At 38.7% G+C, this 27,973-nt stretch overlaps 2 protein-coding genes across 3 annotated transcripts in view; one reads left to right on the top strand and one right to left on the bottom strand.

The window, feature by feature from the left end:
• Positions 1-4,988, bottom strand: part of LOC131780473 (uncharacterized) — a 38,656-nt gene extending 33,668 nt beyond the window's left edge. Inside the window, exons 1-6 of the mRNA XM_059097078.2 lie at positions 4,747-4,988; positions 4,228-4,300; positions 3,574-3,684; positions 3,023-3,147; positions 1,495-1,678; positions 150-554 (exon numbers count right to left, since the gene is read on the bottom strand). Coding sequence (XP_058953061.2) covers positions 150-554; positions 1,495-1,678; positions 3,023-3,147; positions 3,574-3,684; positions 4,228-4,300; positions 4,747-4,886 — 1,038 coding nt within the window. The 5' untranslated portion in view covers positions 4,887-4,988. The remainder of the gene's footprint in view (positions 1-149; positions 555-1,494; positions 1,679-3,022; positions 3,148-3,573; positions 3,685-4,227; positions 4,301-4,746) is intronic.
• A 137-nt stretch (positions 4,989-5,125) lies between these two features.
• LOC131780469 (uncharacterized) lies at positions 5,126-27,295 on the top strand. 2 transcript variants are annotated; one of them, XM_066167524.1, is made up of 28 exons: positions 5,126-5,184; positions 5,847-6,162; positions 6,784-7,550; positions 7,963-7,997; positions 8,517-8,531; positions 9,397-9,615; positions 9,740-9,781; positions 10,364-10,419; positions 11,229-11,418; positions 11,737-11,892; positions 12,375-12,667; positions 13,058-13,138; positions 13,776-13,903; positions 14,254-14,325; positions 14,468-14,526; positions 15,281-15,363; positions 15,847-15,961; positions 17,658-17,725; positions 18,328-18,395; positions 18,797-18,937; positions 19,300-19,374; positions 19,837-19,926; positions 20,371-20,442; positions 21,678-21,847; positions 22,724-22,831; positions 23,306-23,665; positions 24,273-24,389; positions 25,766-27,295. In XM_066167524.1, exons 2-28 carry the CDS (start codon positions 5,864-5,866, stop codon positions 25,862-25,864), a joined length of 3,978 nt encoding a protein of 1,325 aa, XP_066023621.1. In that variant the 5' UTR covers positions 5,126-5,184; positions 5,847-5,863; the 3' UTR covers positions 25,865-27,295. The 2 variants fall into 2 exon arrangements, with proteins under 2 accessions (XP_066023621.1, XP_058953058.2); XM_059097075.2 differs by having other exon boundaries at positions 7,960-7,997.
• Positions 27,296-27,973: the final 678 nt, after the last annotated feature.

Genomic DNA, 27,973 nt, shown 5'->3' with positions numbered 1-27,973 from the left:
TATTTTTCTTCATTCTCATCACTTGTCTACTTGACACTGTATTGACACTGCAGGAATAAAGTATGTCTTGGTCACTTGGAAAAAAAAGTAAATGTATATGCAATGAAACAACTTATATCCACACAGGGTCAAGTGTTTTCTCTCCTTACCATCTCAACAGCATAACAAGTCATAAAGAACTCCAACAGCGGCTTTATGGTGGTAAAAGTTGTCTCGTGTAGTGGCAACTTCAGGTTTATCTCGTCAGACGCCAACCCTCCGCCCGAAGCAGCTGCTGCAGCCGCAATGGAGGGATTCGTTCCTGACACCAGCTGATATGGGGTCAGACTAAGAGGGGGAGGTGGTGGAAGACTAGCATCAGGGGTGGGTTGGGGCCTCAGGACATGGAGATGGGCCGTAATCGACACCTGACTGAGAATCTTCTTCAGTTGGCCTCGTGCTTTGGAGGGCGGTCCCACAGAGGCCTTTCGTTCCTGTTCAGGAGGTTTTTCTTCTTTTTCAGCGACTTGAGGTAAAATAGTGTTCTTGTGTGTCAAAGGAAGCCACTCAACCGTCTGAGAAAAAAAATGTTTTTTGATTATATATTATTGAAATTGCCTAACTTTCTCAATGTCAACCACCAGGTTTCTCGTGAAATGCCATACATTTCTTGAGATGTCCCATTTTTCATAAGATAGATATAGATATGTCTCGTTTCCTGTTTTCCTCGAATGTCTTTTTTTTTCGTTTCTAACGAAATGCATGTCGTTTTTTTCACTCGGTGACTTTTTTCTCACATCTCGCTGGATACGAATTTTTTTTGGCGAGATGTGCCCCGCCTCTCAAAGGACGTGTCTCCTCTCCAGCGACGTATTTTTTGTTTTTTGCAAGTATTAGGTATGTTCCGTAGGAGATGCTTTTTACATCTCACGATGATCGGTCGCATTTTCGACAAGACGAGTTTTGTTCCCCAATAGATGTGTCTTCCAATAACAAGATACGTCACAATCATACGAGATCTGTGCACCACGTTCTTAAGTGTTTTTCTCACGAGATGACCAACACTTTACTCAACAGGTTTTTTTTCTCGTTTTCCACTATTAGAGTCTCTAATTTTACACACTACGCAATGATAAACCAATAAAAACACCAACGCAGTCAATCAAAACAGACACTTTCATGCTTTCCTTCAGGCCTTCACTAAATCCCAAACAATGGGCTAAAGAGTAGGGCGTTGAACACCAAACAAAGTTATCCCGGCAACCAATCAGACGAAAGGTGTACATCATCATTAGCCAATGAGAACTCAAAGTAAAAACAAGTACATTGCTTGAAGCGAGGGAGAACGCTCATTACCAGGTCACGATTGATTTTAGTTTGTATCTGATTGATTGGGAGGATAGCGCGAGTTTTTCTGGACCAATCCCAGCGCAAAGTAAAGCAAAACCAGAACAATCTCGGATTATTTCTGACACTCAGTTGAAAATTGCTCTATACTCGCAAAAACACACTCACCCTGATGAATGCATGAATATTCTTCACTGAATGCAACATACAGATGAACCATCGACTGTAAATCAGTAGATCATCCATGGTAACTACACTCATCGCCGAATCGCCTCCCGCTAGAGTTACTTCACATGCCACGGCCAGCCTTCTTGCGCGCTGGAGACAATCTTGATATTCTTCCATGATATAACTAATAATATCAGAGGAGGTAAAGAAGGGTTAGTCATGTGCAGGTAATTTAGTGTTAACAACTGGGTTGAAAACGTAAATTAAACGTAAATTAGCCACCGAAGGGCTAACGCTCGAAACGTCAGCTTTTTTACCCTTTACGGTGGCTAATTTACGTTTTCAACCCAGTTGTTAACACTAAATTACCTGCTATACTCTCCCACCGACGCAGCACCACAGTTTCTTTAGAAACTTACCCCTTTATTCATTAGTCATGTGCAACTGCGCTTATTCACAGAGAGAGTCCTACCACAATTATGACATGTATCTTTACCGTGAAGTATCTTCAATTATGAGATACAGTATGATGGATATCGCCAAATAAAGTTCAAATTCAGTCGGATATAACAATAATAATAATAATAATAATTTATTTCTATAGCGCATTTTCCTAATGCCCAAATGCGCTTTACAGTGTCAAATTATCATAACCTATAATTAAATAAAAATTTAAAGTCTAAAAATATGCTTGTCGAAAAAGATTGGTCTTAAGCTTAGCTTTAAAAATAGACAGATGCGCTGCTTTTAATCTCAAATGGAACCAAATAGTTCCAGAGGTAAGGCGCACACACTGAGAAAGCCCTCAGGCCAGTCAATTTGAGCTTGTGTGTTGGTTGCTCCGGTAGAAGTTGGTCAGTAGACCTGAGAGCTCGACTAGGAACATAAGGAATGCTCGCCTAGGAACATAATATGTGACGTCAGTATACATTATTTATCCACACTATTCTCTACACAGTTCCTGTGGCACTGCTAGTAGGACTTTGGTTAACAATCAAAAGAGTATAAGTCGGTGATCATTTCCTTAATTCTCCTGATCTCAATCTTTGGTTACAATGATAATGTCAGGAGAAATTAGATGCTGGTCACTCTTAAAAGTCTAAGGGTAAAGGAGAAGTACACTCTAATTTTTATCTCAGCTACAGAAAAGTATATAAAACAATTATCTTCATGTGCAATTTGAGACTCCAAATAATCCTATACTAACCAAAATCTTCTTCAAATATGCAAAAAATTCAATGGTGGATGGCCCATTTTAAAACCACATAATACAAAACTGCAATTCACCCTTTCATTCCTGTGATTGACCAGCTTCTAATTTCCCCTAACAATATCCTCACCAACTCCAACATTACAGTCATGAGAATAAAGGAGATGATCACCGACTAAAGAGGTTTTGAGTGTGTATCCTCCTTGTCAGTATCATAGGAAATGTATAGAGAGCAGTATGGATAATATGCATACTGATGTAATGGATGTAAAGACTTCTTAATTGTCAGTGAGTAATAAGCAGGTCTGGCATTCTAACCTGAGCCTTTTCTGGTACACAGGAAACAGATTTTCTATGGCCTTTGTGTGCTCACAGAAACGGGCCCAGCGCAGCATGTGCATGTGTTTACACTGAACCAAGTGTTCTATTCTGTCCACGAAAAACTGTGAAAAAGAAAAACCAAAAATTCAGTGGAGGTGTGGTGGCCTCATGGTTAGTGTGCTCAACTCTGGATCAGGTGGTCCGGGTTTGAGCCCTGGCCGGGGTCATTGTGTTGTGTTCTTAGGCGAGACACTTTACTCTCACAGTGCTTCTCTTCACCCAGGTGTACAGATGGATACCAGCAAATGTGCTGGTGGTAACCCTGCGATGGACTCACATCCCATCCAGGGGGGAGTGGCAATACTCCTAGCCGCTTCATGCTAAGAAAACTGGAGTTAAGCACTGGCCCCATGGGCCACTTGGGCCTGTATAAAGGCTTTACTAGTTCTTAAAATAGTATCATTCCATTATGTTTAAATCGCATGAAGCGATCAGTCATTCTGAGAACCACAAAGAAGTGTAATTAAGACTCTTTACTTTTAGCTGACCTGATGAAGCAAAAGTGGAATACTCTTTGCAGTATATTCTACTTGACAACAGCTGGTCATCTCCTCTTGCATCACATCTGATTGTATAATCAAAGGCTGAGCTTCGCGAACCTGTAGAGCAAAATCCACCAGGAAAGATTTAGTGTAGCTTGAACATGTTGTTCTCTATAGCAGAACAGTTGAATAAGCAGGAATAAGTCATCAAATAAACTGATTTACTGTCAAGCTTGAAATGTTACAAAACCAAGATGGCTGCTTTAGGAAAAAAAGTTCACTGACACCCATGGTTCCCACAGGCAAATCCGCAGAAGGGCAGGAAAACAAGTTATATGCCAACAGGATAAACAACTAACTAGAATATACATTCCTTAAATCTGTCTTTAACACATGTATGTGGTGATTGATAGTATGCATTGCTGCATACCTGCCAACAGGATAAACATAACTAGAATATACATTCCTTAAATCCTTCTTTAACACATGTATGTGGTGATTGACAGTATGCATTGGTAAGTGAAGATTAACACAGCTATCTGTCAATTAGAACGCTGACGTAATTTTTAAGCTCGTAATTTTTTTCATGTACATTATAACCAAAATTACAGTGGCGTAAAAAGTCATACAAACAACAACAAACATACATAAATACAGTACCTGAAGACTTTTGTTAATGGCAAGCTTCCTTTCTCTTTTAAAGTGATCGACATCCTTAGGCAACGGAACAGATCTTTTAGAGAATAAAAAATTGAAAAAGGAAACACTTTGATCACTGTCAAGAGCAAATATTCATCACACACTCTCAAGTGAGGACAGAACAAAGCTGTCAGCAGCAATTTAATAATTTATCCTCATTGTCTGTGAATTATTCATAGTCTTCAGATCTTTGGTAATAAGAGTGTATAGTCAACTTTGATCAGTTGATACCGTGACATCGTCAGCACGGCAATCGAAACTGTCACCTTTTTTTGTATCGTCGATTACAAAAAACCAACCAGAATCAGTAAAATACGACAGTAATTTTGAATCATTTTCATTCAAACTTCGCGACTTGATCTTGAGCATAAACTGATGTCGAATGGAAAAATATAAACACAGATAGATGACAAACAGACAAGATAACGATTTTTTCACCGCAAAGGTTTAAAAAGACTGAACTGATAACAAGTGGCTCACCCGAATGCCTTTGGCGCTGCAGACGAGCTCAGGAAATTTCCCTCTTCGACTTCATTTTGTAATTCCTTCAGCTCTTTCTTTAGATCTTCTTCCAGAGATTTGACTTTTTCAGAAGACGATACTTCATAAATTCCTTCCATATTCTTGTAATCTACGCAAAAGTTGCGATCGCGATCATAAATTCTAGAAGTCAATTAGAACACCATTCCGATCTAGGACTGTTAGTACTTTTGTTTTGGGCGCCATATTTCACCTGGTAACCAAGTCCACCAACGAAAGCCTCGTTTTCATAGTTCATAATCCACCGGATGTGAAGTCACAGGCAGCTTCCGGAAGCTACAGTTTATTCAGTTCCAGACTACCAGAAATCCACGCCGACCAGCTTCAGATGAAACAAGATGGCGCATTCTACTGAAACGTAAACTAGAAAAATTAGAGGTACGTTTTAACAAAAATGGTTAAATTTTCTATCAATTGAATGTCAATTTTTACCAAAATATCCTTACATTGCATTTATCAATCTTCCCCGGTGAAAAGATTTCTACTAGAGAAGCAGAGGTGAAACCATGCTAGTTTTAGCGAGCGAATTCGCAACGTGGTTATTGGGGTCGCTGGTTCGAGACCTGCTGGGGCTGAACATGACGGCGCAATTCTTTGTTTTAAATTCTCTTTTTTATTTTATTTCCAGTTAAATCGATATGTTTCAGAAAGCCAGGGTTACATTTGTTTAAAATTTTAATCAACAGGAGTCTGCAATGTATGAAAATAATGTGCTGAATCGTGTCGTGTCAGTTTGCCTTGTTAAACTTAAATAGGATGTTACTCAGACTACCATTGTTATTTACACAAATTTAAAATTAAGTGTTGAAAGTACATGCAATTGCTTGAGCTTTGCTTTACTTTGTTCTGTGATTGGTTCAGAAAATGTATGCAACCTTCTCAATTAATCAGATTCGATACTTAAACCAATCACAACTTGGTTAGATATGCTCTAGGTGGTTTGCTTGGTTTACTTTGAGCTCTAATTGACTCCAAGTTTAATAATTAAAAAGCATTTGTAATTCAGCTCATTAATTCATAATTTGCCACATCTTTTATAGATTGAGTAATTACTGCGATGTCACTCCTAAAAGACACAGATGACTTACCTATCAAACTAAACTTGGATGAACTAAAAGAGGAACTGTTAAAAAATGGGCTGGTACTATGTCCTGTTAAAGGCTGTGATCAAGACTTCAAGTCTCTCTGGGGCCTCAAATACCATGTTAGACGAGCCAACCACCAAGAGGTCTCATCAGAGAGGAAGTTTAAGTGTGAGCAGTGTAATCAAACGTTTCAGTCTCGAATTGCTTTACGTGAACACAGAACATTGGATCATTCAGGGAGTGAGAGTAGAAGTCCACTAGCAAGTCCAGGGTGAGCTATGTTATGTTTAATTAGTTAAGGTGATAAAACCACAGGGCATGCATACTATGTTATAGCCTTCAGAGCAGGCCTAATTAACTGAAAATTATGGCTGCCAATTCTTTGATGTTAATGGCAGTGGAAGGCTGGGAAGAGAAAGAAATTTGTACTAAGGGGGTGAGTGACAGTAAAAAATAAGGAGAGGGGTGGGGGTGATTAAGGAAATGTTATGCTGCCTTTTGGCCACTCCACACCCCTTCCCCCACTGTCCACTCTAGCTCCAAATCAAACATGGCAGGTTGAATAAATGATTTTGCACTTAACTGGTCCTAAGAAGATGCCTGATATTTGAATATCTGAAATAAAATGTCACTTAATAAATGTCACTTTATTTGACTATCAAGCTAAGCTCTAAACTTCATCACCCTTCCTCCTGTATCTTGAAATGATTTCCAGTTATTTGAGAGTTTGTCGCAGCAATTTTAATACATTACCTCATTCAAAATAAGCTGTGGGATTTAACTTTTCAAATAAATATTTTCCGCTAGAAACCCACAATGATAGAAATTTCCTAGACAATTGGACCAGGCATAAATTGTCTACTATTAGTAAGGATCAATTTTTACTTTATAGAATTTTCAATGAAATGGAGGGAAATGCTGCTTCATCAAATGGAACCGTAAAGAGGAAACGTGGTAGACCAAAGAAAAATACAGATACATCAGCCAAGAACAATAACAGTGTAACTTTTGATTTGACGGAGATGAACAAGGATGCCAGTGAAACATTATCTCCATCAGTTGAATTACCCAAGAAAGGAGAAAATTCTGATGGCACTGGAAGAAGAACTTCTACAAGAGTACGGACTCCTCGAAAAAACACTTTTGTTTATGAGGAGGAAGATACAACTAAAAATAAAAGGGGGAACAAACGAAGGAAAGAGGACAGTGAAGCTGGTGTTTCAGATAATACCCCTAAAAAGAGAGGAAGAAAACCAAAAAGTTCATTAGAGGAAAGTCGTAATGTTATTGAGGGACCTTGTAAAAAACATGGAAGGAAGCGCAAAGGTGACACTGCCAGTTATGAATCTGATGTTGTTAATGTTGGCAATGAAAAAGTGAGAGGAATTGGTAATGATAAAGTGGACAGAGGTACCAATATTGTTGGTGATGGAGAGGATAATGTTCATGAAGGTGATGTTGCCAATGAAGTTGACATTGTAATTGAGGATGGTGACGGTATTGATGATGAGAATGATGATGGTGATGATGATGACAGTGCTGGCCAGGAAAGTGATGATGATGATGATGATGCTGAGGATAGAGATAATGATGATGATGATGATTTTGAAAATGATGAAGAAAGTACTAAGAAAAAAGCTAAAGACACCAAAAAAGCAGGTATAGTGAATTTATGAGGATAATGATGATAAGAGATAAACTTTGTTCATTTGTCTCATGATAGAGTCTTTTTTGATGTTGATCGCAACATATCAACCACAATACTGCCAGTCTTCATCAGGAGATGAGGTCAATTATTTACGTGTCGCTATTTGTAGCACATTGGTACACTGCTATTAGCGCATTTCAATCCTCATTATTATTTCAGTTAGAAGAACTGGTGTTCCCTCATTGGTCTTTATAAATCGGCTGTTGTGTTGTTTGATCATGTTGTGTTGTTTGATTGTGATTAGTTTTGGAAAGTAAAGCTGGTATCAGTGGTCACACTGTAAGAGTCCTTCTTAAATGTCTAGGTACTGTTCTTACTCATGATAGTCACTTTCTTTCATATCATTATTTAATGGAAAAGAAGCTGCCAAACCAGCAAAGAAGGGCAGATTATCAAAGGTTTGTTAAACATTGAGGTTTAAAAATTAGTTGTAGTGTACTAAGTGTATCAGTCAGGTGGAATCCTTTTGAGAAAAGTTGCTGCATTATGATGAATTTATTTAGGAACAGTAAGTCGTGTTTACAAGAGAGCAGTGTGATATTAACCTTCAATTTCCCAACTTTGGTTTCAATTAATTTTTTTACATAGAATTGCATCATTATACTGCTCCAAAACCTTTTTGTTTAAAACAACTTACTAAATGTGCTTTTGTTTTTTGTTATTCTGAGAAACTACTAAGTACAAGAACTAGTTATTTCATTTTGTATTCCACAAACTTCCCACGTTTAAACCTTAAAGATTCTGCAGGCTTAATTGTACATGCCACTCAAAACCGCCTTACGCAAGAGCATTTTTGGGACTGAAAGGGTTGAACAGCATCATAAAGGGTATCACATATATTTTCATGCTGTTATCTAGATCATTGTTAAGTGATGATCATACATTGATACCTTTTGCTTTTAATTTTTTTCCAACAGAAGGAAGTGGCTGAGGTGATGTTTCCTATTAGAAACACATCATGATGCAGAATCATGTGAATAGATGCCAGTTGTTTACAAGGCAATAAATAATGGTCCTATAATAATTAATCTAGGAAAGCAAACTATTGATGTATGTAATTTTGAATGAAATCCTAGATACATGAGATACATGATTTTATTAACTTCACAATTTTCAACTTGCAAATAAGAAGCACTATAATAATAAATGTAAATGTTTAACCCTTTAATTCCTGTGAGTGACCAAGACAGAATTTCTCCTTACAATATCAATACAATATCAAACAGACAAATGATGAGAATAAAGAAAATTATTAATTATGGGATTACTTATTGATCCAATACCAAATTCTCGAAACTAACATAATGAGAATCATTCAAGAGACAGTAAGGAGAACTAGTAAGGAGATCTTGGGAGTTAAAGGCTTAATTGGAAGGCTCAGAGCAAGAACAATTCCTTGATTTTTCGGCCATTTTTGAAAGTGTTCAGAAGTAGTTGAATTTTGGCATGTGGACACTTTCAAAAATGGCTGAAAAATCAAGGGATCGTTCTTGCTCTGAGCCCTCCAATTTTCTATGATCTTCATCATGGGGGTGTTAAATTTCAGTGACTGAACAGTTTTTCCTGGAAATGACCTTCATTTTATTTGTTTTTGTTGTTGATGTAAGTTGTTTTTTTTCTTCATAGACGAGTTTGTTTGATATTCAATGAAACTGCTAGTTAAATGAAACACACTCATATGATTAAGTTAAATTGCATGGAAAACTTAAGCATCAAATTTTGTAACATTTCACCATCACCCATGCCTTTACTAACTGTAGTATGAACAGCCTAGAATATTTACATCTTTTATTTCAGTCTACAAGACTGAAAAGACTCGTGAAGTCAGGACAGTCCTTAGCGTGCCCAAACCAGGGGTGTAGAGCGAAGTTCACGACTGCCCTTGGATACCAAAGCCACGTGAAAATATGTGGAATAAAAGAGGAGGAGAGAGAGAAGTTTCCTTGTGAGATTTGTGGAAAACAATACATGTCCTATCCAGGACTTACATATCATATGAAGGCTAAACACACAGAGGTAACTTTTTGTACTGTGCCAATTTAATTAATGCAAGATACTTGATGCAGATGATGTTATTTTGTGTATGCTGTCTTCATGCATCTTTATCTCCTGTAATTAATGTATTTTTTCCTCTACCTAGAGTGAACCCATCAACAGTGATCATTCTGAGGTTAAGGATGAGGTACAGCAAGATTAAATTGTTTTTTCTTATTTCCAGTTACTATGGAAACATTTTTTTTTATGCTTCCAACTTAGATCCCTGTACCATTGATATCCAAACTTTTTATTTCTACCTAGATGCCCTTAGGATTCTTTTGTACTAACTTTCAAAATGTGAGATTTTTGAGCACTTCCATTTTTAAAACTTATGGCCACGTTGCTCAAAGGATGTGTGCTGTTTGGGGTCCAATGACCAACAAAACAATAGGATTGACTCTAAACACAACTTTAATCAAAGCATGCTTCTTATAACAACATGGCCAGTTCATTCTCATGTCCCATAGTCCTTTTCGCTTAATATATAATGGATAACACTTTTAACTGGATAAATTTCTATCTGGTAGATAGTGCATTATTCACTGGATAATAATTTATCCACTGGATGGCTTGATCCACTCTTTGATCATCTGACCCTGATGTTCATCCTTGTACTCTGATATTAAAGTGTTCTGGAACTCAGACACTTTTTGTAAAGCTTAACAAAATGTCAGTTGAAGCCTGAGATAGAGGACTTTTGATGTTGATTAGCCTTTTGCTTTCTTAGGAAGAGGAGCCTGAAATTCTACCAAGTGGAAGAAGAAGAAGAAAGGCAGCTTCAAGGTAAAGTGGAACGCTGCAGGAATGCAACACAGTATTCTTGTTGGTGTCTTAATCTTGAATCCCACTCTTTGCTGCCTGCTCTCTCGCTTACTTTTCATGGGGCTACAATTTAGGTCTGGTTAAAACCAAGTCAGTGCAGTGCTTTAACCCTGGGAGGTTTTCAGGGGCATTGCTACATGTTTTTGCTTGAATTTCCTGCCGCTTTTCTTTCTATTTTCTGTCCTCTCCCCTTCCACTTTTGGGTGAAAATTTATTCCACATACCAGTTTGTAGGTGTTGTGTGACAGGTGTCTTGAAGTGGCCTGCTGTGCAGTTGCCATGGTGACTTCCTTGTTCCTGAGAAGTATTGCTGCCCTCCCCACCCTCCACTGTTATTGAAGAAGTGTTAACATGTGTTTGAGTGAAACAATTTCCAACAAATTGACAACCTACTTTCAAGCTCTTGTTAGTGCTTGGGCCATAAGCGGAAAAGCAATGAGAGACAAGTTGTCAAGTGACCATCTTTTTTCTTGTGATTTTGGCCCCCATGCCCACCAATACTCAGGGGACCTGCTCCTAGGGTAATGCATTTAAGGGGAAAGAACCTGAATTTTAAGTGTACATGGCGCTTTAACTACTTACATGGGAATTAAGGACAGTTTTTTGGGTCATGCAGCTGTAGTTATGCTACCAGAAAGCAAAATCCTAGGCCGACAGACCATAGATGCAAGCCTCACCTTCTAGAATTCAGCCAATTTAATCTGTTTCATTACTTTATTATTATTATTATTATTATTATTATTATTATTATTATTATTATATCGCTAAAGGGCCATATCAAAGGTGCAGCAAATAACAACAGACCAAGAACTTGAAGAAATCAATCTAGCCAAAAAGACAGAAAAGAGAGCCCTTGGCCAGCTGATATCCAAAATTAAAGGAAGAGTTGTTTCAAAGGAGCAAGAGGACAAATGGAATGAGATGCTGAAGACAGAGTCAGATATTGTTTGTCCTGGCGTGGTGAGTTTTTATACTGCATGACAGTCAAGTGTTGTGTGTCATGTTTTGTGGGTAAGACACAGGTGCGGAGAGTATCAGACATAAAAAATTATGCACTCTTTCGGGTGTTGCACTGGAGTTTCAGTAATTAGGCTGGTTGCTAGTCTACCGCCACCTGTGAAACCTCTTACTGCTGTCTGTTTATCCTGCATGTGAAGGCTGTCATGTTTGGGTTGTGCCAGCATTGCAGCCTTTTTTTTTTGCACAGCCGCGTATGGAAAAAGTTATTCAAACTCCTGGTTTTACATATATTTTGTTTTCATTCTCGACTTTCTTCAGGGGTGTTCAGAAACATTTAAGGCAGTGTCAAGCCTCAAAGAGCATCTGCAATCCTGTGCGAAAGCAATCTCTTACAAGTGTCTGGCATGTGGCAAAAAGTATCTATCCTTACTAATCATCCAGAAGCACATCAAGCATCTTCATGTTGGATATATGGTAAATATTATTTTTTAATCAAAGAACAGTGTCATTAATTAAGGCAAAATGATGGCTGTTCTTGATAACATCCATTGCTGCCGGGGTTTCATTAACAGGCGGCAACCAGTGGTTTAACCCCACCTCTAAGACATCTTACCGCTGTTCGTGTTAAGCCTACTTCATTTCGACATGATCAGTTACCTCATTGCGTGTCCATTTGTGCTGTAATGGATTAACCCTTCATAACCTAATATCAGTACGCATATTCTCCATACTGTTCTCTATATATTTCCCAAGGTACTATTAGGGACAATTTCTTTAACAATCAACAATTTTTTTAATTGGTGATAATGTCCTTTATTCTCGTGACATTTAAGTGTGATTTTGCGAAGATATTGTAAGGAGAAATTAGATGCTGGTCACTGTGAGGGGTCAAAGGGTCAGAGAGGCTATCAGAATAGCCAGCTCTTACATGTGATTTACTTTTTGTAAATTAACAGCCAAAGGGAATGGAGAAGTCCGACAGCAGTGATTTGGATTTTCAAGCTGCCAGTTCAGGAGAGAGTGAAGATGACAGTGACGATGTAGAGATTGAAGAGATCGACGATAGTGGTAGCGAACTAAATGACCACCTGGAGGATGCCGAAGAAATTGTTGTCTGGGATGACACGAGAGCAAAGTTCAAGAAACCAAGAAAAAAGAGACAACCGCCTAACAGAACGTCTGGTGAAGATGTGAGATTTGGACCTATTGGGGCAAAGGACTCGGAGAGTTATTCAACAACAGAAAGCTGGTAAAACAGTAAAGTCTTGGTGGTAATGAAAAGCATATGCGCAAGACAGAAACTTTGAAATTTTGGTGCGCTTAAAAGATGAAACGCCCGAGTTGATATCGATTAATTTTCTATGGCTTTTGCGGCCCCTGCATTCCTTTATTGCCCATCAATTGCACAAAAAATTCCCGTACGACGACCCTCACTTTTGAAACGAGACTGATAAGTGCAAAACCTCTGACCAATTAATTCCATAGCAAACGGTTTAAACCTACCATTGTCAAAACAGAGATTGTGTGCAACTCGGAAATAGCATTTTGTGGTTGCCTTTTTTTTTGTTTGTTAAAGAACTCATTTTGTACCTCAGGGTCTCTTAATTTGATTGTGTGTTACTACTGTTGTAATCTTTAGGCGCAAGCAAGAGTATACACATAAGGACCTGTTCCCAAACTTGAGACCCTCCTCCTCATACTGGTGTAAAGTTGAGCTTAGGTAAGTCATTGTCAAGGTTTAATTGCGTTTGGTATTCCATTTTCGAATTTTCCAATGTGTGATGGATGAAGTGTCCGTATAGTGCGTGTATCTTAGTCCAGATAAGGCCTACTAAAAGTTCTGCTAATGATCATTGTAAAAAAAGGTTTACACTTAAATAGGATATGTTTGGGATCTAAAACCCTCTCTAAAAATGTGTTTGTGGCTGTGATCACATGACTGTAAAAGGTCCTTTGGATTTTGTATGTTCTGGAAACCTGCTACACCATTAGGTACTTGGCAAATACAACGTCTAAGTATAAAGATACACTTGATAGTGATTATCCTTCATCTAAAATATTCTGCAACGATAACTTCAAATACTTTCTTAATTCACTTAGTCACAACTAATTTTTCCCAAGATACACTAACCACAGTTTTTAGAATTTGTTTATCAATACTTATATTTATACTTAGATATTTCAGATAAAGAGCCATCTAATGGAAAAGCTAAAATAAAGTCATTTTTGCTATTATCATTATTATTTTAGTATATATTGTATCATATTTTGATGAGAAACGCCTGAAGACCAATTATCCGAGTTATTCACCATTTTGAATGTGTTTATTTGATTCGATTTTTCTCCTCTTTTGATAGTGAAGTCGACCAGTATTTACCTGAAGCAACCACCTCACCACCGTTTCAAATAAGAAGAAAAGGAGACAGTCAGAGCTCAGAGGAGAGCACAAAACTTCCATTGTTTGAAAGCACATCTAAAGATCATAGTAAGATATTCAACGGAGCCTCTTTCAATTAAATTTTGAAAATAATGTGTATTGGGGCACTTAGGTGGACGAGTCAAGTCACTCGAGTTGAAGAAAATACTATAAGAAGTGAATTCTACATTGCTCTGTCCTGGTAAAAAAAAAACCAAACGATCATCTTCAAAAGATGAGCATCATATTTTCGAAATGAAAGAAAGAACACTTTTTCAAGTCTAATAGCAAAAATTACAACCATAAATTAATGTAACATGAAATACTATGAAAAATGACATAACTTATCCCGCTGTATTTCATGCCGATAATTTATGCCTTGTGCTTTGCTGCTAACCAATAAAGTTACTTCTTGTCAGGTTCTCTCCATGGTGACGTGACCTTCAATGTTGGTGGACCAGTCTGGGCAATGGATTGGTGCCCAGTACCAGGTAACTCATCTGGTTTGTGTCCCTTTCAGACCTGTGTTATTAGGAGTTTGATGCAGTTATTCAGATGGGGTACAAAAAATTAACCATAAAACTAATGACGTGTCATTATTTACCTTCCTTTATTTTGTAATATGTATTTTAGACTCAACCAAGAATTCAGATCAGTATTTGGCAATTAGCACGCATAGATCATTCGACGAGGTGAGTCGACAGAACGTCTGATAATCTAAAGTATGACTCATAAGGGTGATCAAAGTGCTGTGGTCTTTTAGAAAGCAAAGTAACAACAAACTCAAGGTACTAAGAACGAATCAACCAACTTGGTAAATGAATGTAGGTGGTAAGTTTCTGAAGAAACTGTGGTATTGCGTCGGTGGGAGAGTATAACAATGTAATTTGGTATTATCAACTGAGTTGATAACGTAAATTGGCCACCGTTGAGAGTTTCGAAGCTGACGTTTGGAACGTTAGCCCTTCGTCAGAGCGAAAGACGAAGGACTAACGCTCGAAACGTCAGCTTTGAAACTCTCAACAGTGGCCAATTTACGTTATCAACTCAGTTGATTAAACCAATCAACCAACTTGGTAACCGATTAAGAAGACACACAGAGATCATCACAACTGTCCCTTTCTCTCCTAATGGAGAATAATGCTACCGCAGCACAAAAAAGAGCACAGAATTTCTCTGTTTAGTTCTCGCTGAGCGACATTTAAGACCAGTTGTGCTGTTCAAGAACAGGATGGGAAGTTCGCTCAAAGATTAGTTAGCCATAAAGAATATCCAAAGAAACCTCTCAGTGAACTCAAGAAGCAGTTAGAGTATATTAAAATGAAACACTTTGATCACCATGACCTACTTGATACGGTGTTCCTGTATGATATATATTAATTGAAAAAAATGACTTTCTTTCAAATGTTTGCCCCATATCTAAGGCGTCGCATTATTTCATCTTAGGTTCACAATGTTCATAAATGCTTTTCAAGAAAAGGACTTATACAACTGTGGAATGTTGGTCAGTTAAAAGTGAACTCAGCTAGGTAAGAGTTAATGATAGTTTTTTTGCTAGAGTTTTTTTACAAACGCGCGTATTATAGATATACTTAATGTTTTTTGTTGTTACTGAATTCCTCATTTTAAAAAACATCTTACAACAAAGAAGATATTAGTGTGAGATATATTCAGTGCGACTCTCGTTTGTGTGATAAAAGTGATTTCTTAGCGGTCACACTTAACCAGTTACTGCAAAACTCCATGTAAAATCGTCGCAATCGCCTCCTCTGACTTTAACTGTTGGTGACATTTATGGTTATTTCATTTGTTTATTTACTTACCCAACCAGATATTTTTAAGTTGTATTAAACAACGTTCTTTTTCAATTCTTTTCAACTGTAAGTTGTGATTTTTATTCTAAAGGATCCCTTTATTACCAACAAAAGAGGGCTTGCAGAATCAGTGCTCGACAAGTAACGTAAGCCCTTTTCCTTTTCACAATTTAGCTGGAAAGCTCTTCTCTCTTTCAGTTCAGGGTCGAAACCAACCTTCTCACTCGGCATAGCGCACGACTTTGGTGCCATATGGGACATCAGCTGGTGTCCGTCTGGAACATGGGAACCTTCCTTATCTGATGAAAACCAAGTAAGTACACTATGCCCCCTTAAAATAAACATTTCCCATGGTGAGAGAGGCGGATGGACGTGATTGCTTACTAGTCAAAACTGATGAAATCCATAAAAATCCCTCCTGTTGTTTGATCTCGAAGTCAGACTAGGAGCTAGATTCAAAGATGTTGTTTGCCTTTTCCTCCACTTGTATCATGAGACGCGCTTTGCTGAAGTTGAAATTTGGTAGGAAATTATTTTTTGAATACCGATTGGCGGCATTAGGAATGACAGAGAGCCATTTACTCGTTGCCTTTATTGGCTCTCACGTTCTCTTCACTTTGAAATTTTTGGAGCCAACATCCAAAAATAGACTTGCTTAGGTGACTCGATTCAGATCATGGTCCTTACAGGATAATTTGGTCTTATCAGCTGAGTAACTTGACCGCTGTAAAAAGTTTGTAAAGCTGACGTTTTGAGCGTCAGCCTTTCCTCATTAGAGAGTTTAAGAAGACCACGACGGCAACGGCAACGGGAACGTCACTAAACAAAGGTTTAATGAGCAGAACAATAGTTGTGCACGTGCGTACTAAAGCTTTGTAAATTTCTTTGCGTCCTATGCAAAACAACAACGTGAAATGACCAAACTTTGCGTTGTCTGGAGAACGTGAACAGCGACGGCGAATTTTTTAAATTTTTATTTCAACACTGTGTTCCGTATTCAGTTTCGAGATAGTTTTGACAGAGATAAACAGACTTAATGACTTTAGAGTATCGCGAGATTCGTAGGTAAAATATAAGTTCATTTTTTAACTTACGTTGTCCACGGCGTCGCCGTCGTCGTTTCTCAAACTCCCTAATCAATCTGACGAAGGCTTAACGCTCCAAACGCGCGCGTTAGGGCCTGTTTACATGGAGCTGGGAGACCCTAGGTAGGTGAGGTAACTCGCCTAGGTGGAGTAACCCGCCTATCTATTTAATCTCTTTTTTATCTTGATCACGTTTACATGATAGGTGGAATAACCCGCCCAGGCGGATTGCGCGGTCTATCGGGTAAGGAAACCCGCCTAGCCGGGGTGGCGTTCATGTTTCATTAGGGACCTTAAGCAGTCAGGACGGCAACGCCAAGGGAGACTTCGATTAAAAAATGAATTTCTGCATTTAATTAGAATTTCAAAAATGGCTGCATGTGTTTATCGTCTCATACGGCGCCACACCTCAACTTCAGCATAACGTATAAAAGAAGTGTTCAGTTTCAAAAAGGAAATTAAAATAATTTGCCGTCGCGGTTTCGGTTCGCAGACGACGCAAATTGTGGTAATTTCACGTTGTTGTTTAGCATGGGACGGCTAAGAAATATACAAAGTTTTAAAACGCACGTGCTAAGTTATTGTTCTGCCAATTAGTTCTTTTGTTTTTTCATGTCCTCGTTGCCGTCGCTGTCGTGGTTTGCTTAAGGTCCCCATTTACAAGCGCGCCAACAACCTCGCCCCGGGATCCTGGGGTTGTGAAATTGTATGTAAACGCGGGCTTTTTCTCGACCACGGCTAGAAAAGTTACCCAACCTACTTGGGATCTCCCACCTTCTAGTAAACAGGCTCTTAGAAAATCTTTAGGGAGAAGAAAATTTACCATCATCATCTCAGTTGTTAAAACCAAATTACCTTGTAGTTCCCCCCTCCAACGTAGCACCAATCAGATATTTGATTCCATTACTATGCCATCTTTGCTAGACAGAGTGTCTTCCTCGTCTTGGTGTTATGGTTGTAGCATGTAGCGATGGCTTGGTTCGGATTCTGAGGTAATTTAATAAACCTTTTTGCTGTAAAGTTATGATTCACAGCATCTCTAGGCACACACTGTGATACACAGCGTTTTTCGGTGATTGGGATGATATTTTTGACCAGAAAATTGATTGGATTAAATTGTCGAAAGACATGATAAACTATTTAGTTTTAATGGAGAAGAGTTCACTTTGATGTTGGTCAATAACCGACAAAATTCAAGTCAAACACCTCAGTGTTCCGAACAGTGAATATTTTGTTAACTGTCAGGCCACCTTTTCGCCATCCATTTATTTTCTTGTTCTGAAATCCTTCATGATTGAAAATAGGCTACCGAGACGTAATCTGGCCATGTTTTAAGAAGGCTTGTCTTAGAGTCTTTCGAAATTGAACTGAAAAATACAGCAAAAAAGAATTTCTGTAGTTATCTGTAAATAGTAGACGAGTGGCGTAGATACGACTTACAACAGCTTAAATCAGATGCAGTACAACATTACCGGAGAAAAAAGGATCAAAGATGGGTAATAGTTTTAAAGTAGTGGCCATGTTTGCTTCTCTTCTGTTCAACTCAATTTTTGGATCAGCGATGTAAGTGATAATGACGCTGTTTGTTTTGCAGCATTCCTTGGCCATCTGAGTTGGAATCTACCCAAAAAGTGAAGGACTCAAAGAACAATTTTATGACAGGTGTGGTTTTGAACGTGATTTTAAACAGTTTTTTTTCATGGATTAGCAAAAAATTAATTTTAAAAGAACTTCCTTATTTAGCGGAAGTGGCGAATTGCGTTTTTAGGGTGAGTATCCAAAACAGCATGTAGCCTCGCACATTCTTTTGGTTTTTGTTGAAAACCACCGGTCTGGTCGCGCCATGGGTATTTCGGCTTGGCCAAACTGGGACTTATATGATGATATGCTGGAGAACCGTTCGAAAAGGTATAACAAAGTGCAAGAACTGATCGGGAACAAGTGCTGATTTTGGGTAAAATTCTATAGTTGTTTCATACACTGTATTATCGGCCAGTTCTGTCTCAGATAACCACAGTGACGCAAACAGATTTTTAATGAATCTTCCTTTTCATCATTATCAGTGATGTTTCGTCCTATTCCCCATGCTAAGTTGATTCCATGTTCCTTGGGCGTGGCTTATAGTGGGGAGAGTGGTCAAGCTTGGTGTGCAAAGTGGTTTCCCTGTGCCATGCACGAGAAGATAGCGGCTGGATTTTCTGATGGTGAGAACTTTTTAGCACTAAAAATCAATAGATTTGAAGAAGTTTCCTCCACAGCACCGACACCTGTTGCCATATAATTTGACGGGGTAATTTGGCTATGCAGTTGTAATTTCTAAAAAGCGCCTGTGGAGTGAAAGATCAATTTTAGTGAATGGTATCGGTGTTACAACTCAGGCTTAACATTTGTCCTTAATCGTTACTATTGACTTCGTAAGCTGGATATTCCTAGAGTGATAGAGTTGATAGAATGTACAATAAAAATCGACCTCAGTGTCTTGTTTTTTTAGGGGGTAGGGGCAGCAATTTTCCTTGAACGAACCCTTTTCGGGTTTATTGCATGCTAATGTTGACACGTCTTTCAGGATCGGTGGCAATATGGAATCTCACGACAGAATCGCCGTTGCTAAAGGAAACCGAGAATGAAGGAAAAACATTTCGTGAGTATACACGTACTCATTCCCATTGACTTTCGATAGCTTCCAGACTTAACCTTTACTGTAGGGCAGTGGTGATTACTGAACGTCTCGGAAAGAAATTTGTATAATGACTAAATGAACACAGACTTAATTTAGGCCTACGAATGAATGAGACATCCTTTACAATTTTTGAGACATGGTGTAAACTTTTGTCCTATTTGTACCAGAAACTCAGAAAATTAATTAACCAACGCAGAGGTTATATTCTAAAGCTCTCCCTTCCTATTTTTAGTAGAAATTCACTGCCTTTTCAAATAGGTGGCATCATCGAAGGATAAATGATTTTCCAAAGTCTCCAATCTCAATATTTCATAAAGAGATACCAATGGGTGGCTTCTTGTGTAATTCTCTGGAGATGGAAGTTTGTTTGTCTTTTTACTGCATAGTTTGCTGATTTTATATTTTTAATGTCATCTTTTGCAGGTCTGGCTCCTTTCCTTCATATTCTGGCGAACTCATCAGTGATCAAAGATCTCGCTTGGTGTCGAGAATGTCCCGACTACCTTGTGACAGGTAAACCATAAACTTTGTGATCACAGGTATACCAACTATGCCGCAATGTTGACATCAGTGGCAGTAAGATGAGAAAAGATTAGCGCAGGAGTTAGTGGGTGTTAGGGAGGGGGGGGGGGGGGAAGGGACGTTTCCTTGATACCACAACGCATTTCATGTCACATTTTTCACCGTTTGATCTTTTTGATATCGTGAGTTGTATCAGTTGCCCCTTTTCACCCTGGCGTCAGTATAAATTTTCCTCATACTGTTCTCCATACATTTCCTAAGGTGCTGACAAGGAGAATTTGTCTAACAATCAAGAGCTTCCTTAGTTGGTGATCATTTCCTTTATTCTCATAACCTTTATGTTTGATTCGGGGGTTGATATTGTGAGGAGAAATTAGATGCCAGTCACTCTTGAGGTCAAAGGGTTAACTATATGTCTTTGTGTCTGATTTCCAGGGAGTTATGATCGATTGTATAAAGTGTGGGATCTTAAGTCTCCCTTGATGCCAGTAGCTGTCATAAAACGAGGTACTCGTTTGAATCAACTTCGCTTCATTTTATTGTTTACATGAAAAAGAAAGTAACTGTTACGAATTACATGACCGGTGAATTATGCCCATTTAAAAGAGGTGGTTACTGGGGTGCTTAATGAACACTTTTATTTATGTGAAAGATGATCTTATTCAGTGAATGACACAAAAGGAGCACATTCTATGACCCAATGATACTTTTACCGTTCAACTACTGCTGAGTAATCTGGGATGGCTGCGGAAAAACAAATCGAGACTTCCTGAACAAATTGCAACTTCGAACAGCTCGTATCATCGAAGGACGTACAGTAGAAAGTGTAGGCGGTACTTTTAGCTGGCCCTCCTTAGAAAATCACACGAAATATCACACTTGCCTCCAAGCGTTTAAATGCCTACACGGTCTCACGCTCGCCTATCCCTTGAATGGATCTAGTTTTTCCTGCAAATATTATGCCTTCAATACCAGATATAGAGACCTTTTGCAATTACCCCTGCTAAAACATCGAAATATTAAGGTTCCTTTAGTTACAAAGGTGCAAATGCGTGAAATACTCTGACTAATAAACTACGTAACATGACTTAACTGCCGGCCTAATTTTAAGAAACTTCTCAAACTTCATTTATGTAATTGATGCGTTGTACTATGAAATGTAATGTATGCTTTTTATCTTAAGTGTAAATTGTAATTTGTTGTGGGCTCCTCTAGTGTTTTATATTTCTAAGTCCATTTTTTTTTACGTAAACTTTTTTTACGTAAACTTTTATTTCAATATCTCCTAAGCAGGCCTCTATTCAAACCTGCTTGAAGCTGAACTGAGCAAGCCTGCATAAATATCGCTAATAAATAAATAAATAAATGAATAAATAAATAAAAGGAACTCCAAGTGCTCTCAATGGAAGTCGAACTTGCGACTTTCCGATTAGTACTTTCTACCACTGAAATATGAGGGCCGGTCATTTACACAAGGTCTAACCCAAACCGTGGTTTTACGTAAGCAGTGGGCCTCGGTGATTCAGTGCTAGACCCCTTGCAGACCTCTTTCGACTTGCGTTTCTCAAGGAACCTTACTTATCTGCGGGCGAAGAAACACTCGTGCAGAAGCGCTTACAATGAGACGTGCTTGTAGGCTAACTTGGTTTCTACGATGAGGTCCAAAATTAGCATTGTAGCAAAATTGAGTTTTTAGAGCGATATTTAAATCTTTTTTTCTTTTTTTGCCTCACAACTTACAGGTGTACCGCATGAGATTCATTGGCCGTACGGTTTTGCTAATATTATGAGCTGTGAAGACGATGCATTTCAGAATCTGACGTACCCGTGCGTTGCAAGATACTTCACATTCCAAACCAACAAAGATGAGAGATTGACCAATCTAGCGTCCACGCATAACTGCACAATCTGGGTATGTACATTGTCTTGGAAATTCTCGATATACAATCATCCTTTTCACCGACTGCCTTCCTAATGAGCTCGCTAATAGATCCCATCACTGCCCCTCCCAATCTTGGTCTTCTTGGCAAGCTCTTTCGAGTGTGACCTTTGCGGCCTTCATTACATAGATTAGGACAGTCATTGCGCGATTGGCCTTGGGAAGCACTTTTTTCCCCTCCCTCTCCCTGGTGAATGTGACCGCGTCACCCAGTCTCCCTGCGTACTTTTTCCTTATACATTTACGGATTCGTGCCGTAAGTTAGCCTACCGTGGCGATTAATCATTTAACCCTTTAACCCCTAAGAGTGACTAGCATCTAATTTCTCCCTACAATATCTCTCCTGAATCTCACTTCAAGGTCATGAGAATAAAGGAAATGGTCACCAGGGAGGGAACCTTTTGATTAGCAAACAAATTCTCCTTGACAGCACCTTTGGAAATCTATAAAGAACAGTGTGGAGAATATGCATACTGATGTTAGAGTGTAAAGGGTTAAAGAGTAATTTTCAAATAAGTGTCGAAGGTAAACCGGGATGGCTTTGTTGTTTTTGTTGTTGTTTTTTTTTATTACTTCGCTCTGTCATTGGTCCAGAAAACTCGTGCTGCAAAACTTAAACCAATCACGACGTGGTCGCTCGCCTTTTCCCGCGCTTTAGGCATTTGGGTGGTTTTTTTTTTCTTTGAAATCTTATTGGCTCTTGATGGTACTTTTCTTTCCTCTGATTGGCCGTTAATTTCGGGTTTTGTTTTCACGACACTCAATCAAAAAGCGCCCTTATACAGGAAATTAGTCATATTTGGCTTGAGGATAACAGGTAATGAGCTTTTTTCTTTTACGCTTCAACAGAGTATATCGATGTCTGAGTGGTCAAACATCTTGGCCTGTGGTGATGCTGCCGGCGAGGTTGTAGCTGTCCATGTCTTACCGAAGAAACGGAAAACGTTTGCTAGATTTGTAAGAATGAGTGTTAAACTTTTAGATGTCTAATATTGATCTCCGCAAGGTAGAAGCTTTTCGCTACATTAAGTCTGTAACCCTGATAATGTCACATTTAATCAGATGATCCCATATATCGTTGAACGACATTTTCACTCGAACAACTCACAGCAGTTACTTACTGACTAGTTATATTACAATCGCTGGTCATTTTTCATCAGACATTTACTCTCGAAAAAATCGTTTGGAAAAGTAACTCAGCTAATTAAGTTGGTTATATATTTTCTTGACGCATTCATACAAAAAGACGTATTCGTTGTATCACTTATCACCTGTTCTTCTGGTTTGTCATTGCTCGAGATTCTCACCCACATCCTCACTGAAAAAAAATGGAAACTGTGTTTGTAAGAACGGAAGCGACAGGTGAGCGAAGAAAGCGAGGCTCGTTCCAACAGCCAAAAATCTTATATTTATTATTATTATTTCCTCAAGGGCATTTACAGGGCGTTTTTGGAAGAAATTGCTGGTAATTCTTCATCTAGTGAACAAAATAAGGAAGATTTTTCTCAAAGAGAACAGAAAAACGCTGACTCAGTCGAGGAAACTCAAACGGATGGTTCTGCCGGTGACAAAGGTTCATCTGCTGACAGGAAGATGAAAGAAATCCTTGCTTCTAAAGAAAGATCTTCAATGAACGTGTCAACCTCGAAATCAGATGCAGACGAGATGATGGAAACCACCAATGCGTCTGGGAAAACAGATGCTGACGCAAAAAAGGGAACACCCACTCCACCAAAGACTTTAGGAGAAGTGTTTGAGAAACACAGACTTGTGTTTCATGATGTTAATGCAGTAAGTTTCTTAATCGGAAGGTCGTATGTTTGACTCCCATGGGGAGCACTTGGAGTTCCGTTTCTCTCAGTATGCTAGTTTCGTTCATCAAATAGCATCATCTTCCACTTAAAAAATATTAAGCTTAAAATTGCCATCTTTATTTACATCATCATTGAGCAGAAGCGTCACATGTCGACAATCTTATCCTTGTGGTATGGAGAAAGTTTGTCACCGTGGACCTAGTTAAGCGGCCAAGCCTGCCACGAGTCTCCTAAAGCTCAATAGTAGAGCATCCGAAGTACTAGTCAGAGGGTCCTGGGTTTGACTTCTATTAGGAGCGCTCAGAGTTCTTTTCTTCAAGTTTGACTGTTTCGTTCACCGAATAACATCATCTTTCGCTTATTAACACTCTGGGTGACTTTTTTGTCTCTCCTTCTCTACTTATTTATTCACTCATCCATCTATCTATCAAGTTATTTATTTACTCTTTTACTATTGATTCACTTACGTCGGTGAAAATAACGCTCATTATATTTTTTCGTATCATAAAGTAACAGGTGAAATATTTTGCTTATGATCATTTGGCGACATGATGCATATGTATGTTTTTCATCTCCTCTTTTAGTTGGAGTTTAAGGACAGAGTTGACAAATCAGATCCAGATTTCAAACGCCTTCTTTCGCCGAGCACTATGCAAACCATTCCGTATGATCAATTTGCCAATCCTCAAGCGATACATAAGGTGCGAAATATTCGTGACATGCGTGAGTTGTGGTAAAATCTTCTCGTCATTACTTCAGCAGTATCAAACTACCCTTTCCAATGAAAAGTAAACGAAATTTTTAAAATTAATGGTGAGGAAAAGGGTCTACACTACAAGAAAGCACCTGATTTAAGAACTACATACGACAAAAATTAAGAAGATGGTCTTATTTAGAGTCATTTTTGTTACCCGACGCCCATTTCTCGAAAGTCCCGGTAACTTATCAGGCCTGAAGCTATATTTTAAAATCAAAATTGAAATAAAAGCAAATTAGTTTGTGGCTCTCAAACCAGTCCACTTTGTTTCTCTAGCTGATGAATCTATTATAAAAATTTCAAAACTTGAAATTCCCATCTTCAGTGAAAACAGAACAGCTTTACGGGCCCGTAGAGTTACCTGGGGCTCGTTCCTCGAAGGTCCCGGTAACTTATCGGGCCCACAAATCTGTTATGTTTTCATTCGCCAGAAGGGTTTAAAATTTTTCAAAAATTGTCCAGCAAAAATTTCAGCTTAAGAAACAGAATGGATTGGTTAGGGTGCCAGAACCTGCGTCTCTGGTGTTTAAATTTTGATTCTAAGATATGGTATCGGGCCTGTTGAGTTTCCGGACTTTCGAGGAACGGGCCCTCAGGAACTTCAAGAAAAGAGCTCCAGGCCCGCAAAGCTGTTATGTTTCCATTTAAGATGGGTGTTTAAAAGGGTTTGAAAATTTTAATAAAGAAGTATTAGCTGAATTTAGTAGGGTGACAGAACCTGGTTCTCTATTCTTTCAAAATATGGTTTCGGGACTTTCGAGATTCGGACCCCTGGGCTATTGAATTTACCCAAAACCTTACAAACGCCCACTTTATTTCATTTATTTGAAACTTTGTGTGATTACCACCTATAATATGTACTTTGATTCTGGAAATGTCAGTGGTTAGGAATTTCAAACTCATTTTGGAGTTATTTATGTTAAGAGGTAGTGTCGCTTCACATTTACAATGTAATCTTGAAAGCTTGAGTTTTGAAAAGCCTTATTTACGGCAATTCCACCATTTCGAATTCAAGTTAACCTTTAACCCCCACAAGTGGTTAATGTGTAACTTCTCTCTATCCCGATATCTCCCCATACAGGTAATGAGAATACTTAAACTTATCAGCTAGAAGTTGCTATCTTGATCTAACACCAAACTGTCGTAAATAATTTACAAGGAATTGTGTAGAAGCTAGAAGGGAGAATTAACCATCATATTTTGGGAGTTAAAGTGTTAGAAAGACATTGAATTTTTTCACTGACTACTTTTGTTGTGACTACTTTCATCTTCTGGTTTGATTCATATGTCAAGTTTATTGTTGTTTTTTTTTTTTCCCAGGTCCGTTTTAATCCCAATAAACAATCCTACATGTGGCTCGCCTCAGGTTGCGCTTCGGGTCTGGCAAGACTCCATTTAGTCAAGCAGGTCACCACGTGACATGGCATGTTAGGACACGTGTTGCTTCCTGGATTGTAAAGGATGTTGAGAATTATGGAGATTTGAAAAGGCAATGTCTCCCTTTAAATCGGCAGCATGGCCATGCTGATAAACATGTAGTTCATCCGTGACTGATTAACCAGGAAAACCAGGAGCTTTCCTGAGAGACGATGAAGCTAGGGGACTGGATCCCCATTCAGGCTTTATTTATTCGGCAATCGATCTCCAGTTATTGGCCGTTTTTAAGCTAGAGACGTTAAAGTTGTCTAAGACGTTAAAGTCGTCTCGAGACGACTTTAACGTCAAGTATAAAAACGGTAGTTTACCGTCTCGAATTTAAAGTCTCGAGACGACTTTAACGTCTTAGACAACTTTAACGTCTCTAGCATAAAAACGGCCATTCATTCATAAATCACTCCCGTTTTCAGATATGCTGGAGGAATAGGCAATCGTGTGTTTCGAATTTTTCTCATGTAGACAACTCAAGCGGCGTCCATTCGTTTTCCTCACCACTAAGTTATCATGACCTTATGCAGTCGGAACAGCGACGCTAAAGAAAACTTCGATTATCTTAAGGAGGCTGGAAAGGGTTTTTAGATGCACGCGCGCGCGCGTAATCTACACACGCCATAACTAAGATGCACGCGTCAGCAGAATGGATAAAAATCAGCACACCGGAAGTTAAATGTTGCTTGAAATTGCGCGAACCGGAAATAAAATCGGCGAAATACATCTGTTTCTAGCTCGAAATTTTGTTTGGCGACCTATGTTGATTTTTTGCATGCACGCACCATTCACGATGGTACTTCAAATATAAAAGTTTCGGGAAAAATTATCCAGTAGAATTTTCTGTAAGCCATAAATCGCATTTTCTTTAAATATATTTAATTCTACGAGATAAATTTTTTCCATACTGTCTGAAAAGTTAAAGAATTTAGGGAACTTTCCAACAAAAAAATGGTAGGTCACCGAATTAGTTTTTCAGATAATTTACAAAAACTAAAATTTAGTGGACGTTTTTGTGGACCTTTGCGTTGCCATGGTAACTGATATGACGTCACAAGTACCTTCAAAGTATAGCCCAGCAATAGAGTTGCCAGGAGACAAAGTTTGCCCACTCCATTAAATATCCTTCTTTGTATCTTCCATCGTTTCACAAACACTGCAACAACGAAAAACCCTTTCGAGCATCCTTAAGATTGTCATGAATGGTTGTATGTGTTTACTCTTTTTAAGGGTGCTAGACCTCACCTCGCTTCGATATAAATAGGCAAGTTCATCTACAAATCTGATTAATTTTCCATCAGTGTCAACACAGACGTTGGTGTTTTCACATTGCCATTTAGAATTGGATGGCTATAGAGTGAATATTTTTTTAAATGCACGTGCGGAGCTATTGCTGTGCTCATTAAATCTCTGTTTCTCTAAGTGCCCGTTGCCGTTCACGTCTTGATATTCTCAATTTATCCTCAAGGAACACGGACGGTATATGTTGCATTAGTCCTGGGATAACTGATATACCTCGAGTTAAAAATGAACTGAGATAAAATCCCTTCCTTTGGAATGAGATCTGTATCCGGTCACAATCTTGGTTTAATCCTATCCTAGCTATTCATAAAGAAACTGACAGATTATTTAAGTCCAAGCCTGTGCTTTTGGAAGAATAACTGGATATCACCAATAAGAAGACTCTTGTGTTGAAAATGTTGGATACCTACGTCTTGCCATCGTTTAAAACACTGTTATTTAACTCGCCTAAAGATAACAGCGGGTCGCTTGTGGCACCTGGGCTGCCCCTACCAGAGCACAGTTCTGATATCTGCAACTGCATTGGTTAGTAGTTGGTAATTTGAGGGGATCAGGCCCCAGCTGTTTTTAGGGCGAATTACACTATCCAGCAGATAAATCGCTATCCGGTGGACGAGTGTTAGCAAAACCTCCTTCGCTATCTACTGAATAGAGAATGATCCAGTTGATAGCGTTATCCAACCTTCGGGGCCAGGTCACGCATGCATGTTGTGTTAAATTTGTTTAGCAATAAGAGATCATTCATTTGCCCTACGTTTCTCAGGTGAAATGTTCTTTTGATTGCTCTTTGTTGTTAGTAAT

This window comes from Pocillopora verrucosa, chromosome 5 (assembly GCF_036669915.1).
Source record: "Pocillopora verrucosa isolate sample1 chromosome 5, ASM3666991v2, whole genome shotgun sequence".
NCBI lineage: Eukaryota > Metazoa > Cnidaria > Anthozoa > Scleractinia > Pocilloporidae > Pocillopora > Pocillopora verrucosa.
This window is presented reverse-complemented; position numbering and strand designations above follow the sequence as displayed.